The sequence below is a fragment of the Orbicella faveolata genome, unplaced genomic scaffold (genome assembly GCF_042242905.1).
Source record: "Orbicella faveolata isolate gen_17 unplaced genomic scaffold, um_ofav_v1 contig_24, whole genome shotgun sequence".
Taxonomy (NCBI): Eukaryota; Metazoa; Cnidaria; class Anthozoa; order Scleractinia; family Merulinidae; genus Orbicella; species Orbicella faveolata.
This window is the reverse complement of record NW_028301552.1, coordinates 25,835,169-25,851,165: the sequence shown is the minus strand read 5'-3', so window position 1 is coordinate 25,851,165 and position 15,997 is coordinate 25,835,169. Positions and strand designations below refer to the sequence as shown.

General features: G+C 38.8%; 1 protein-coding gene across 5 annotated transcripts in view; it reads left to right on the top strand.

The window, feature by feature from the left end:
- LOC110053781 (katanin p80 WD40 repeat-containing subunit B1-like) overlaps positions 1-14,381 on the top strand; it is an 84,685-nt gene extending 70,304 nt beyond the window's left edge. For 2 of the 5 annotated variants that reach the window (XM_089291725.1, XM_020760063.2), the window contains exons 10-12: positions 1,990-2,100; positions 2,665-2,744; positions 14,027-14,381. In XM_089291725.1, coding sequence (XP_089147851.1) covers positions 1,990-2,100; positions 2,665-2,744; positions 14,027-14,073 — 238 coding nt within the window. In that variant the 3' untranslated portion in view covers positions 14,074-14,381. Of the gene's footprint in view, positions 1-1,989; positions 2,101-2,664; positions 2,759-6,202 lie in introns of all 5 variants that reach the window. The other 3 variants (XM_089291726.1, XM_020760064.2, XM_020760060.2) reach the window with 2 other exon arrangements.
- Positions 14,382-15,997: the final 1,616 nt, after the last annotated feature.

The following is a 15,997-nucleotide window of genomic DNA, read 5'->3' as shown; positions in this document are numbered from 1 at the left end:
TATTTGACCACATTTCTAAACACTGAGAAGAGAGTTAAAAATACGATGCATATTGCAGTATTTTTGGCAAACCTCAAAGTGTTCGGAAATGTGGTCAAACACTGTCTCGAGTGTCTGAAATATCTTCTTACTAAGGAAGAAAAGAAGTGAAATCATAAAAATCTATGCCAAGTATGATCCAAACACTATTACATGTATGATTTTAGATAATGAATAATTTTATAGTAAATGAGAAGTCTGCAACCTCTATGTTCATTTTTTGTAAATTTAAAAATTGTAATCTTTTTGTGGAAATGTATAACTGTGGTTGGAAGTGCACTTTATGAGTACTTTGACCAGTAATTTGAAGTGCTTGACAAGTTTAAAGCTAAACATTCCTTTATCATAACAAGTACACCAACCATTTAATAGTAAATTGCTATTATTAGATTTCTGGACAGTGTTATTCAGACCCACAAATGCAATTTTCTGCAACTACTGTACCTTCAGCTAGTGTAATACACAAAGTTCCATTACTTTATCAGCCCCCACATGAAGTCATTACGGACTCTTTTTGAAGTCACAGTGCAAACCATCTCAACGGTACATTTGCATTGAAAACCATGTTGAATATATAGCTGTAGAGGATTTAACTCGCTAACTCCATATCATGTGTATAGACTCTTGCTTAGGGGAGGGGCAATGTATAAAGATGGCTTAGCAACTGTTTTGATATTTGCTATGTAACAGTATTTACCGTTACAGCTAAAGCGTCACATTTGGAAATACTCAATATTATTTTGCTTTCACTAAAACCCACCAACTTTTGGAATGGTCGAGGCACTTTCGAGGAATTAAAATTGGTTTGCACTGCTGAAGCATAACACTATACCTACTGAGAACTAATGAAATATTTTGCTGCGATAAAATGTATTGGGAATTTTTTTCATTTTGGAAACCTTCCAGGAGAAATAACAAGTTCTATGTACACAAAACATCTACCAAACAAAATGTAAATATTGAATTTAATTTTCAAAGTGACAGGCATAGGTTTAGTTTTGTCTCTAAAACCTCTGGGGTCCTCAATAAACTTGTTGAAATGAAATGTTAAAGCAACTAGGATTTTTGTATGGCAGAAAATATTTCAACTCACATTAGGTTTACTCATTCAGTATTTTTCATATTTTTGTTGGTGATCTCACCTCAACAGTTGTGACAACAGCAAGCATTGGAAGCTATGGTTGGTTCTGAATGGAGTCAACCAGGTTTTTTTAGGAAACAGAGGTTTACATGTCAAACATTTGTTCATCGTTTGATTTTCCTCTCTAAAATTTTCCTTGAAATTTATTTTAAAATTAACCCCACTAAGAAATCAACCAAAATGTTGCACTGTGATTTGCCAACTTCTACTTTCAAAAACGTTTGTTAAATGGCTACATCAAGATGCGTTGCACTCTTAGACTTCTTTGACTTAGTGGATAACCCCATTACATTCTGAACCTTCCTTTAAATCTCTGAGTTCACCTGCCCTTAGTGCACATATTATGTAATAGCAGAGTAGTGATACTGAAAAGGACAAGTAATTAAACATTCCACTGCCATCCACCATAACCAACTTGTGAGAAGATTGTAAGAAGCTGGTAAACATCCGCAGTCCCCTCTATTGCTCGTTAATCATTTGACATCACACTCAATTGTGGAACAGCCCTCTTGAATAAATTGCATGGGGACCGAAATTGAGGGAAAGAGCAAACAATATGCTCCGTTAGTGGGCTAGGACAATTTACAAGGTATCTCAACTTTACATGATCTGGGGTTAAAATGCTTTTGACAATTTGTTGACAACTGAGTGCAGCCAACTTTCAATAAAAGAGTCTAAACGCTGGCTTTCCCACTGTTATAAGAGTTCATGCAAGGGAAAGGTGCTTCTATGGGTACAGTTACAGGCTGTTCAGCTTTCTTACAGATTGTTTTTTAAATTGTAATGTGTATTGATCATCTGTTGTGCAGTTACATTATTGCTGGACTGAACATGATCAGGGAGATGATTAAACGTTGGTGGATGCAGTTAAAAGCTGCAACAAATAAAGGTATTGAACCAGAGTGGCAGAGATGTAGCAGGTATGTTGATGTCCAGTCTTACGTTATGAGCATTCAATGGACCTTGTATTGGAATAAAAATACAAGCAATCTCCTCAGACATCTGTCTGTTTGAACTGCAGCTCCAGTTACGGAATACAAGGAATGCATTGTGAATAAGTTGGAATTATATTGAAGTCATTTTCAAGTTCTTTTACAGCTTAGAAGAACAAACAAAGCTTGGGATAGTTTCTATAGTTCTGTTAGATATTGTGTACAATTGGTCTCCACAAATTTATGAAAACAACCTGAAAAATATCGAGAGCAATACCTTTCAATGGCGCCACTCTATTGTTACATTGCTGCAAAAACTTATTTTTTCAGACAGAAAGACAGTTGTTATATTGGGCCACACAGTAGTGTCTGCTTCGTGTATTTGTTTGCAGACTTGTGTCCTTTACTTCTTGCCCCTGAGAAGATGAAATGTCATTTGATACCAGTGGATGTTAGTGTTTATTGTTTTGTTTTGTTTTGTTTTGTTTTGTTTCAGTAGGTGGACATCTCGACGATGATATGTTTTGTTGTTGTTGTTTTTTTCTCTTGTAGGAGTGTGAGTGGCTTGTATATGGCAATAGTTTCTCTATCCACCATTATCGTCAAACTATCCAAGAGGAAGGGACGAGTGAGTGAGAAAGCCCTTGTGAGTAACTTACAAACTGACTGACTTTTAGTCCCTTGTTTTATTGCAAACAGTTCTTTTTACCTTTTGATACTAGCTTTTTCGCGACTTTATCTGCAATTAATTCTTGTATGATTATATTCGTGGCCACTGCTGATAAAATGGTGCTTTTTGCTTTTGAGAGAGTGGGTCACTGTCATACTTAAATAGCGGTAAATGTTTAGGACGAACAATAAGAAAAAAATATTTTGTCCTTTCCAATTGATGCGTAACACTTAAGGTTATTCCCTTGTAAAAGAACCCGCCATAGATTTCCGATAAAACTTGGTATGCTGTTGTTACAGCACAAGGAGATACGATATTTATTGAATTACGTGCCCAACCTCAAATAAGCGCCCACCTCGAATAAGCACCCACCCCGAAGGTAGAAAAAGTTAATAAACGCCCACCCCCACCACCCAACCCCCAAAAGGTACTTTTTAAGCACCCAACCTCGAATAAGCGCCCCACCCCCCCACAAAAAAATCTCTAGTTTCATTGTCTGAAAATTTATGACAACATTGGAATTTTTCTCAAAGTTTCAACTGAAATGTCCATGTGGGCGCAAAATTCTTACGGCCGCAAAATCTCCCGCTCAAACTTCGTGGCAATAGCCCTGCTTGGTGTCCGCGCTTTGAATGTTCCTGGCACAACAAGTCCGTTCTCCAGCCTTCTTGACCCTGTTACTTTAACAGAAACCTCATTATCGTCGTAAGCTCTCAGAAATGTATAGATAAGGTAAGACAGTTCCATTGGCACATGTCCTACAAGCTCACTGCCAGTATTAGCTTCCAAGTACTTCCCAATTGCATATTCATCATGTTGTTTGGCTTCCTTGCAATCATCCTCATAGCAGTTAAGTTTCTCTCCCAAAGTTGGAGTCCACACAGATTTATAAATATGATGACCTCGTATAACTGATGTGAATTGCACTTCAAACACAAAGTTCCATTTCAGATAATAAAAACTTGAACAAGCCATGGCGTTGAATTCATGGCATTCATGTGATGTGTAAACTGACAGATCAGATATTTGATTCCAGTGATGTTTAAAAAGATATAAATCACACAAGTCACATTTTCATCTTCCCTTTGTTCTGACAGCATAGAGACTGATGCATCTCAGTCTCATGCCGGCAAAAAAGTAAGTTCGTACTCGACTGAATATAAATTAGAAGCTATCAAGTTTGCCGAAGAAAGTAAAAGCATCTCTAGCGCTGCAAAAAAGTTCAACGTAGACTGTAAGAGAATTCGTGAATGGCAAAGCGCCAAGGCAAAACTTCAGGCTGTGAATAACAGGAGGAAACGTCTTGAAGGAGGAGGTAATAAACCATTTGATGTTGGCCTGGAAGACGAGCTTTTAGAGTGGGTACATGAACGCAGGTCCAGTGGTCTTCGAGTTTCAAGGGCAATGATTCACACAAAGCGCGAGCTATTCATGAGCAAAAATGCAAGGCAGGGCAGGTTTCTCCATCTTTTATTGCAAGTAATGGCTGGGTCCAGAAGTTTGTGGCCAGGAATGGGCTGTCTGTGAGGTGCAGAACCACTGAATCGCAGAAAGGTCTGGACAGACTTATCGACAAGCTTATTGCCTATATCTTACAAGTACAACGACAGTGAAACAGTCATTCCTACAATCATAGTGACGTTATTGCCATGGACGAAACAGCTGTCTGGCAAGATATGCTGTCCAGCACTACTGTTGACAACGTGGGAGAAAAATCAATTCGACTGAGGACAACAGGACATGAGAAGTCCAAAGTCTCCGTCTGTTTGACAGCAAAGGCAGATGGAACAAAACTAAAGCCGTTCATTGTCTTTCCGGGAGCCAAGAGAGAAACAAAGCAGCTTAATGAGGAGTTTAAAAATAAGTGCTATGTAGTCTCTTCTGTGAACGGATGGATGAATAAAGACCTGACTCGTTACTGGGTGCAAGGAGTATTGGGCAAGTTCTCATTTACTCGTCGGATGTTGGCTTGGGACTCTTTTAAATGCCACATCACAGACAGCATCAAGCAAGAATTCTCACATGCAAAGACCAAAACTGTCATAGTACCCAGTGGTTGCACTAAGTATATCCAAGCCCCTGACGTGGCATGGAATGAGCCCTTCAAGGCCAAAGTAACTGAGAAGTATGATGCATGGATGGCTGACGGAGCTCATTCATTTACAGCTGCAGGAAACATGCGTGGCCCACCTCGTCGTGAAATCGTCAAGTGGGTTCTTGAGGCCTGGGAAACTGTAGACAGAGAGTTAAATTATCTGTTCTTTCACCGTGCTCACTGTGGCTCCTGACAGATCTGAAGATGATGAGATTCATTGCCTAAAGAAAAGTCAAACTTGTCATGCAGGACAAGATCGCCTGGCATCCATCCAGCAAGCCCTAACAGCTTCTCGCGCGACTGACCCATTTGCTGATGTTACGTTGTTGGATGTCGAGGAGGCAGCACCAGAAAGTTCACTTATTGAGCTGAGCAACGATGACATTGAAGTTGATTGAGAATTACGATAGCTAAAGAGACTTCTCTGAAGACTGAACAATGAGTTGTTAGTCCTGGGCATAAACCGAACAATGAACAGTTACAATTTATATGCTTTAATATTTTGTCGTGTTTTCTTCTTATTTATTGTATTGTTAGAAAATAAACTTTTTACTCACTGATAATGGTGAAAACTTAATAAGCACCCAGCCTCAAATAAGCACCCACCCTGAAAGTCCAAATATTAAATAAGCACCCTGGGCGCTTAATCAAATAAATATGGTATTTAAAATGTAGTAAAAAGAGGGGGTCACCGTTCTTGTTTTCACGCCACAATGCTGACAAATACGGTTATTTAGGTGACTTTTGGTAATCTCCGTGCGCAACAAATAAGCTCGATTATTTTTCAATGCTGCATGTCATCACACAGAGTTTGACTTTCTTTGATTGTTTGTTCATCTACGTCCCAGAAAAATGTCTTCAAATACCCTGCATTTTTTTTCTTTGAAGGGAAACATAATTTGGACATGCGCTGTTTGACCCGTTATGTCTCCCTCTGTAGTATTCATTTCATTTTCCAAAAAAGTAGCCATAGATTTCTGCTAATTTTTGCGCGTGGATGACGTCATCCATGAGCTTAGGAGGTAGTAGAATGGCACTCACTCACTCGATTCTGATTAATTTATTCATTAAACTTGAATTAAACGATTTTCTCCTACCTTCCCTACTAAGTATTGTTTTTGTCCAAGAGCGTGCAGTCGTCTTCAGGAATCCTTCAGGAAGGTTTTTGACGAGGGGAGAATAGAAAGGCTTCCTTTTTTACCCGAAAAATGGAGAGCCTGGGTACAAGTTTGTCAAGCGCATCAAAGGTTGAAGTCGGCCATTTTGGTTTCATGTTTTTTCGTAAATATGTTGTTTTTTGACTATCGGCTTTTTCTCACACGTAGATGAAAGCTGGTAGAGGTATTTATGACTGTGGTGATGTATCGGTCACAACAGCACGGTCGGTGAGATCAAAGAATTGATACAAGAAAGCCAGAAAGTGGGATCGTGTTAACTTAGCATATGGTGGAAATTAAGCTTGTGGCTTTTTCTCTTGGCAAGAGAATTTGGTGTTTTCTACTCACTTTCTCTCCTTGTGGAGTCGAAGGTAAGCTTAAGTTCTTGTTAAGTTTTGGTTTCATTCTTTCGTCATTGTTTTATTTTGTATACACGCATTGAAATTCTGCCTGTGTTAGTATCGAACAGAAGTTCGAAATTTGTAAGCTTATTTAGAATACTTCAAGTGAGAAATTTGAATTACCTTATCTTTTAGTTTTGCTGTCGTTCACACTTCATTTCTTTTGTATTCCATGCAGTTCGACCAGAGGGAAAATTTCTTCAGAGATGGTATGCAAGTCAACCTACATGTACGATCGAGTAAATATACTCCTAAATATTTTAGTGATCATGGATGGACAAGTCCAAGAGACTGTGTAGATCTACTTTTTGCAAGAGAGAGATGCTGTCCAATTGTGTCAAACATAAGCTAGACGCATGATGGCTGTGATGTAGATTTTTTTTTACTTCAAGAAATGAGAGATTTAAACAAATTGAAAATATGAATTATGGAGAAGAGATTGCTTGTAGAATTACTGTCTTAGTTAAAAAGGCAAATTAACATAATGAACTTGATACCTGTCAACATAAGTATGTTCTGTAATCATTGCAAAAATCTGTTAGAAGAGAGGTATCTGCAATCCTTTTGAATATTACTGCACTGCTAGTGAGATTAGCCGAACAATTACCAAGATATATAGGAATAAATTACCGTGATTTATGTTTCTAAGAAAGAGAATTGTTATTTTACCTGCATACACTACAATATGTAGTACCCTTATTATTGATTGCACCAAGCTAGGGGGGGGGGGGGGGGGGCTTCTCCCTATAGTTGACTAAAGGTGCCCTTTTTTCAGGCTGGAGATATTATAAGACTCAACAGGACAGGGATTTCAAACATGAATTGATTATTTATCCAAGAAATAAGACATAGTGGGGCCACATTAGGTTTGTGAAAGGGGTTTCAAGCTAGGAGCTACATGTATATGAAAGAGAAGCCTTTCCTGTCAAAAACACTATGTAAAATGGATAGGGTTTTTACCTTGGGGCAGAGCATCCTGGTATAAAAGTTTGTTACTTCCCTTCCACCTCCCCATGGACATAGTTATATAGCAAAAAAACTTAGAAATTGTAAATAAAAACATCCCCTTCACTGTGGGTTCAAGATTGAAACAAAACTGTCTGAAATTCTAATAATATTGAAGGAAATACTTTTCTTTCTATAGATTTCCCATTTACCAGCAAGCTAAAATCAAATTGTTTATATTTGACATAGCTTAAAGTAAACAAGATTTTGCCAATATCCTTGTCTCACTTAAGTGAAATTCGGGCAAAATACTCTTGACAGTCTTGGCATTCTCAAGTTGATTGTCTAAAAGAAATGTTAAAATCATGTGTTACAATTTTTGCACAATTGTTATACTCAGTTGTTTCGTAATGTTAACTGAACAAGGATCATAACCAATTTACCTTGACCCAAAATGTACTGCCGACTCCCTAATATTATACATATATTATAACAAACGTCAGTGGCTAGGTGTCAATTTTGGACTGAGTGGTGAATATTGTGAAATCTCATTTAATGATTTCATTTTAAAACACTGTTGTTATTCTTTGACACTACATCATGTCATGTACAATTTAATTTAATAACAATGCTTCAGTTCCAATCAGAATTAACTAAAATAAGCAGTCTGTGTAAACAACCTGTTATTTGATTTTTGTATTTCTTTTCTATTTCGAGCAGTCTGGGTTCGAGCCATGGCTGGGAACACTGTGTTGTGTTCTTGGGCGAGACACTTTACTCTCATAGTGCCTCTATACACTCAGGTGTATAAATAGGTACTGGCAAATTTAATGTTAGGGGGTAACCCTGCGATGGACTAGCATCCCATCCAGGGGGCAGTAGAAATACTTCTAGTGGCTTCATGCTACGGAAACTGGAATAAGCGCTGGCCTGATGGGCCGCTTGGCACATATGCCAACTTTACTTCCACTCCTTAGTTGCCGTTTGCTTCTTTTTCAGAACGAGTGCCTGTGCAAAACGTTTGACATGAAAATGACTTGATTTTCATGAGAATGAGCGTACAGCTGACATACATTTTCATACGCATAGTTTCGCACAAAGACTCGTTTTGCCACAGAGGTAAAAGTAAACTTGGGATTGGCCTATTCTCCATGAGCTGGCTCAGGGAGCCTTTGATTTTCTCAGTTACTGAGGATATTCTCATTGAAATTATGAAATAAAAGGTGGGGGTCACCGTGCTCGTTCAAGAGAAAAGGGGCATTTCTTTAACAAACTGACGTCAGTTTCTTATGCTTCTGTCCTCTTATTGCGTCATAACATTGTTAAAGTGGCTGTGGAACCACGAACCCCAGGCGAGTGGTTCCGCAGTAAACTTTGACAATGTTATGACGAAATTTATCATCATTAAGAGGACAGACGCATAAAAAACTGACGTCAATTTGTTTTTTACAATAACGAGACCCCAAAATGGTCAAATGCCGGCAATAAATAAGGGAAAAAGACGCCGTAAACTTGCCGTAAACAAAGAAAGATGAATTTTAATCAAAATGACGCCAACAATCTCAATAGCTTTTCTTTATGATTGGCTACTTAAAAAAGTCCAGAAAATCTCATTGGTTAAAAAGTTGACAGTTTGACAGCTGAAAGTTGAACTTGAAATCTTGTATGCATTAAAATTTTATCCGTTTGTTCTCTTCTTGATGATAAAAATGAGCCAATCAGCGCGCAAGAGATTAGACAGTTATTGTAAAATTCGCTATCGAGCTTAGTTTGAGGGAAAGCTCTTACGTTTTGTACAAGCACGCGCTCGTGTGCACGTGCTAATGACGCGAAAATCGTGCGCATTATGGATGCGCATGCAATACTAAGGTATCAACTTTAACGAACGTTAAAATTCAATCGAAAATAAGAATAGACAACTGATAAAGGAGATCAATGTAAGAAAGGTCATTTTGTAAAAAATTACAAGCATTTTGGGCATAACTGTAGCCCTTCTTCAGTGTGAAAACATTAAGTATTGGTAAGGGTGACTATAATAACTACTTATTAACTGAGAGTGAGGTCTTAACGGAAAATTTCAAACCGAGACCTTGCCGGAGCGATAGCGAAGTCAATGCGGAGCCGAGGTTCAGTGGAGATTTTCCCGTTAAGACCGAACATGCGAGGCTAATAATTAGTTTATTGTATATCTTTTTGCTTGGTTTTGCAGGCCCGTAATCAACTCGCAGGCTTTACGAGAAAATAACACCCTTGTATTAGCCAATCAGAGCGTGCGTTATATAATAATCGCAATAATGGTGCAAGAACTTTTGCATGCTGACACCCCCGCTGCTGCACTTGCCTGTACACCACGCCCATAGTCCAAGGCATGTATTTGGCCTAAGGGCTTCAACCAATATTCCTTCCGATAATGCTTTACCTGCTAATCAAAGAATGCGTGCACTGCATCTTGTACCATTGATGATCCTAGCTGTGCAGCGGGGAGACTGGTTGTACCCTATGACTTGATAAACATCTTCGTAGTGTCCAAATGAAGATTCGTGGTTTCCCGGTCACAGAGCACTTGAACTCTCCCGGATACATTCTATCAGACATCAGTCAGTGAGAGGTTTGAAGGAGTGTGTTGATGCCAACCTCAGAAGGAAACAATTTGAAATGGAAATCATTTTCAGCTTTGTACTATGTAACCAGAGGGTCTAAACAATGTTTTCCATTTAATATAACGGTGTGCTCGCCTGGCTCCCACGTGCAGTGTGCTTCTTTCAAATGATCAGTCGTGCGTTCGATTACTTAACGGTTTGACACTGAAGAACGCTATGCCCGAAACGTTTTGACTTTTCAGAATGACCATTTTTACAGGTGCCTCTTCTATCGTTTTTCTATATTTGTATTTTGTTTTGGATTTTGATATTAGATCAAGGTATCCATCTAACACTGTTTCTTCAGTAGTAATAGATGTCCAATAGTAGCATGTTTCTCCAGGCAAACTATAATCTTGGTAACTAAACGATTCGAACATTTCTGATTTTCAAACACTTTTCTTCCATGATAAAATCAAGGAAAGAACAAATACTTGCAAAGCATAATGGTAGACAAAGAAGTTATCCCCAAAAATTTCACCAGGCCTTAAAATCTAAAAGATGCTTAAATAATCCTAACCAGACAAGTCATATCGGTATAAACCTTAATGACAACCAGGCGAAGAACTGTTTTTATAAGTTTGTCAAAAATAACATGAGCATAAAGCCAATTTAAGAGGTACTCTAGGTACTCTGGAACTGTCAGCCAAGTGGAGCCCGTGCACTCTCAGCTTCAGTCTAAGCATATTTGGCTGATTAAGAGATCACCTGTGGCGCATTAGCAACAGTGGCCTAGATTGAAGCCTGGTACTCTCACTTTCATGTGTTACAGTAAAGCATTTTTTGACAGCATCATCGTTTCGATTATCACAGTGTTACGACAGGAAAGTTCGCTTGTTAACGATGTGCTTGCTTTGTTATACAATCACGGTAACGGCCTACCATTCTGTCGAACAGATTGCACCGAGTTGGAATCAAAGGACATAATGACTCTTCAAACACCTTCCAGAACGACATCGTTTCCTTTTCTCTAAAACTGGATGTTGTCTTACCCAGAGTTGAACATGGGTAGTACTTGTTCCTTTCTTCCTTTAGGACTGTTTTGGATGGCTTTTTCGCTGTACACAGGCTAAAGCCAATGCCAAAGCCAGTGCCGTTCTCCTTGCTTCTGATGTTCCATTTGGTTGGCAACACTAATATATAGATTTAGCCAAGCCTAGAAGCAGAGCTCCTTGGCCGGGTTGTTCAAAGCCCGATTAGGCAAACCCAGGGTAAGCGAGAATTTCGATTTGAGTTTTGTAACTTTGCGTTGAGGTTTTCTGTTTATATTTTATGGCTTTATGTTTTGATTTTGAATAATCTCAAACTACACCAGGAGCCCATGACCCAAAAGCAGTGAAAAACATTTGCGTAGAAGAAAAATTTATACTATTAATCCTGGGTTTGCGTTAACCGGCTTCCGAACAACCCCACCCTGATTATAGCAGTGCTGTATGGCAGTGCATACAAAGGTCTCCAGGCTTGACATCATTAGTTTATGAGGAAGGGTTAACTTCCATTAATCATCCGTTTTATCATTGTTCTCTGTATTTTTATCTCTTAGAACTTTCTTTTTAGCTCTTTTACTTTTGTAAAGCGCTTAGAGCAGATCTGGATAGGCGCTATATATATTTAGAAAACAGCCCTAAGAAAATACGCGCGCTGATGACGTAATGATGCCGCGAGCAAAGAGAATTTACATTTTGATCATCAAAGTTAACAAGTTGTTTTCCTTTTTTTCTAAAAGAAATAGAAAACCTATTCTCTGTGTTTCTATCGAGTTATAGAAACACTCGTGAAAGTTTGAGAGAACTCGAAAAAGCTGTGGAAACACTCGCCTACAGCTCGTGTTCCCACAGCATTTTTCGTTCTCCCAAACATCCACTCGTGTTTCTATAACTCGATGGAAACACGGTACATGTTTTCTATTTCTTAAATAAATATCTGTTCTTATTACAAGTTAACCTAACATGAGCCTGTGCTCCAAGAACTTGGTCAGCGGTCAACTTTTTTTCTTTAACCCTTTGAATACCAAACTTTCGCCAAAAAATACCGTTTTTAACAGTTTAGTCAGGTTTTTTAGCTGCCAGACGCTAAATAAGCCTAAGTTTTCCTAAAAAAGCATTTTTTAAATGAAAGGAGAGATTTTTCGAGGATTAGGTACAAAATTGAGCAAAACTTCAATTACGGGCACGCGCATAAGCCAAAATTTGGACTTTTTTTTTTTTTGGCATTAACCGTTCTCTTTCGATTTGCGACGTCGGAATGTCGTCGATATCTAAATCTGACCATTGTGCGGAAAGGGCTAGCCTAGCACTACTATCTGCTCATCAAGAATATCTGATGACATTTAAATTGATGACGTCACAAGTGGTACAAAGAGCACGACCATTAATTACGCGTATATGCGTAGTTGGTATTCAAAGGGTTAAGAAGCCACAAGACCTTGATGATCCCTTAATCTTAGCCCGCCATACAGTCACGTGATACTAGTCAGCGGATACCTTAATTTGACAGGTATCGATTGACTATAACATGGATGTCCAATATCAAAGATATACCCTGTAAACTAAGACTGCATGACTTGATGTTAGCTGGAGTATGGCCGCCATGTTGCGTGACGTCGTCATCGTTGGGCGCACGCGCCCGCGATCCATGCCGCTAGCCATGTTGACCATGAAAAGAGAGTTGCATGGGTTTGTCTTCCTATACATGTATGTGATCCTGTTCCTACGGTTATGGTGCTCCGCTTGGCGGCCCTTGGGTCGCCGGAGCTCCGTTATGATGAAGCCACAGTGCACCAGGGGTCTGGTCCGGTCAGAATGTCAAATCTTTTCCGCGCGGGGACTTCAGACAATGGAATTTCTTGACATGATCCCATTTGACCTTTTGTTGATTCCAGTCTGTAATTGAGTCTTGACGCATTTCGTCCAACGTACACGCTTCAACAGTTGACAGAGATCTTGAGAGTCAAGTGAAAAGTATTTCTCAGTCTATGGTGTTACAATGGTTTATTAAAACTGATTGGTTTATTTACCCCTGATGGTATTGGCTGTGACCTGAAGAGGACTTCAAGAATGCTGAATTTAAACAGTAATTTAGCGAAAACTGCAATATCATCCGTAAACTTTTGGATCATTTTGGTTTTCTGTGGAAAATAATCGCTAGATTTAATCATTAAATCGCAAAGTACAGAGTGAAGGACTTTTTCCTCGTCTCGCTGTCATTGCAACAAGCTAAAATGGCCTATGTCGCGTTGCTCAAGCTTGAAACAATAAATTATGCAGATTGCAGAGAACGTTCAATTGGAGTCAAATGTTCTAATTAACAAATAATAGTCTATTCTGCTCGAGCGTAATTGTAATCACGCTCTAGGGTGAAAAAATGTCAGAGAGTGATTGCGTTCGACAGAACGCAGTCCTAATGCGGACTGGAGTGAGATTTTATGGGACAAGGGATGGATGGGTGGATCTTGGGACGCAAAATTGGGTCCCCGCAGAATGCAGCAGGGGCGAAAATAAATGACGTCATCCCAAAGCACATGCTTACGAGTCAGTTTTGATTTATCAATTCTGTGCCGTGCAAATCAGCGCAAACGTGGCCTGTTTCATTGGGATGCGAGATGACGTGTTTTTGTGACATGACTTGGATAATTATTTATTTTATATGTTCACGAACACGACTTTGAATCACCTTGGCTTTAGGATGTTAACCGTGGGAACAGCTATATTTCACTGGCTGTAGTTTGATTGCATTTGTTGTTGATTAGTTCCAGTCGCGACAGGCAGCTCAGTCTTTATCTTTATCTACTAGTTTCAATATGAAAACAAACTTGGTGGTCAAATGATAAAACAATTATTGAACTCAGTTATCGCCAAATGTCGTGATTTGTAAGTGTCCCGCAGACAATTATTTGCCTCACCCTTCGGCCTCAGCATATAATTGATCTGCTCGCCACTGACAAATCACGATATTTTGTTCAGCCTCGTTCACAAATTGTTGATTATTTTTCTATTTATTTTTTGCAGGTTGTTACCAGGTTGTTGGATCTTTTATGAACCGTAGAAATGGATAATTAGACAAAGTACAACTTGTACATTCTATTTATTTGTTTATTTGTTTCTTTATTATTGATTTATTTATTTTCAAATCAGTAATATAGCTCAAAACGGTATTTTTTGACTAGATAAGATTTCATTTTTCTTATACTGAAACAATTGTCTCTGAGCAGTTTTGCGAAAAAATTTCCCCAACGTTCTACCTTGCGGATTCAGATGCAGTCAGAGCCTCTTCTGTTCACTTGTGGTGGTTAATGTCTTGTCATAAGCGCTGCTTACTAAATGAGTAAAATACTATAAATAAATAAATAAATAAATAAATACACATTTGTCTCGTTTTTGATTGCAAAAATATGAAGAAGACTAATTATTTCCTGTTCTACCTCGGTTTCTGTCGTTAATGAGGTACGGAAAAGTACAGCCAACAAAGCACACAGAAAATATTCATTGCATATTTGCAAACCGTGTTTTTACTCGGGTTTTCCGAGAGGAAAACGCAAATCAATGTTTAGGTGGCCTCAGAATGGAAGAGCAAGGTGTACTGAGTCCTTAAGAGGCCCTGCGCCTAAGAAACGACCGATGATTTCCGGCTAAAAAATAAAATCGGCCGATTTTTATCTCCCAAGCAGAGGTTATTTCTTTTGTTTCAGTTTCGCTTTAAACCAAAAATATCGAGCCACAAACTTCCGTCTGATAGCAGCAAAATCAGGCCGAAAATAAGCCCCCGCAAAAAACTGTTCAGAAATTACTATCGCAACGCAAAATAATGAGAAAACTACACAGTGTTGAAGAAAAAGGCCTTTTAATGCAATATCATTTGATAAACATCAAAAAACTGCCGAAGCGATTAGCAAATAAAGTTTCAAATATTGCATACTAAATTAGATGGAGTGTTGGAACTGATTTTAAAATAATTATTTCTCAAAAGTTCAACGCTTTTGAAAGCAATCACAGTGATGAATTAGACATTGGAGGGATATACATCACGTTTCTGGAAAAACATTTTTCGGCCAAGGTATATTGACTTTGTACAAAGCGTTCAAAGTTACCGTATTTACCGTTATCCTGCTACTTCGGCGAAGCACTTCTCTTTTGCCAATACGGCTGTGGATAGCGTGGTAAACGCCACTTTAAACCTTGCTAGGCATTCAAAGACCATCCTAAGTAGAAGGACGTAGAATTAAGAGAGAAAGGAAGATGAAAAATACGCAGAAAAAGAAAATAAAAACTCGAAATTACCATCTGCTAACGAAAGTTGAATCTGGAAAATGTCGTGGCGTGACAGCGGCCATTGACGTCATTTGTATAAATAGCGGCGGAATCCAAACGAATGCACAAATAGGAAAACAATTTTTCCCGGCCAGAAAACGTTTAGTGGAACAATGTTATGTTATTTTTCACAAATGATGGTCACTGAAAAAGAAATACTTCCCCAACCGCCACACCGTTTTGGCCGCAGCGTGATCTGAGTTATGGGGTCACGACTGGATCCCTAGCCGCTGACCACCCGAAGGACATTGCAGACTCGTTTTCCCACGCTCTTGCGACTTGACGTGACAAATGACGTCAATGGCCGCTGTCACGCCACGACATTTTCCAGATTCAACTTTCGTTAGCAGATGGTAATTTCGAGTTATTTTCTTTTTCTACGTATTTTTCATCTTCCTTTCTCTTTTAATTCTACGTTCTTCTACTCAGGATGGTCTTTGAATGCCTAGCAAGGTTTAAAGTGGCGTTTACCACGCTATCCACAGCCGTATTGGCAAAAGAGAAGTGTTTCGCCGAAGTAGCAGGATAACGGTAAACACGGTAACTTTGAACGCTTTGTACAAAGTCAATATACTTTGGCCGAAAAATGTTTTTCCAGAAACGTGATGTATATCCCTCCAATGTCTAATTCATCACTGTGATTGCTTTCAAAAGCGTTGAACTTTTGAGAAA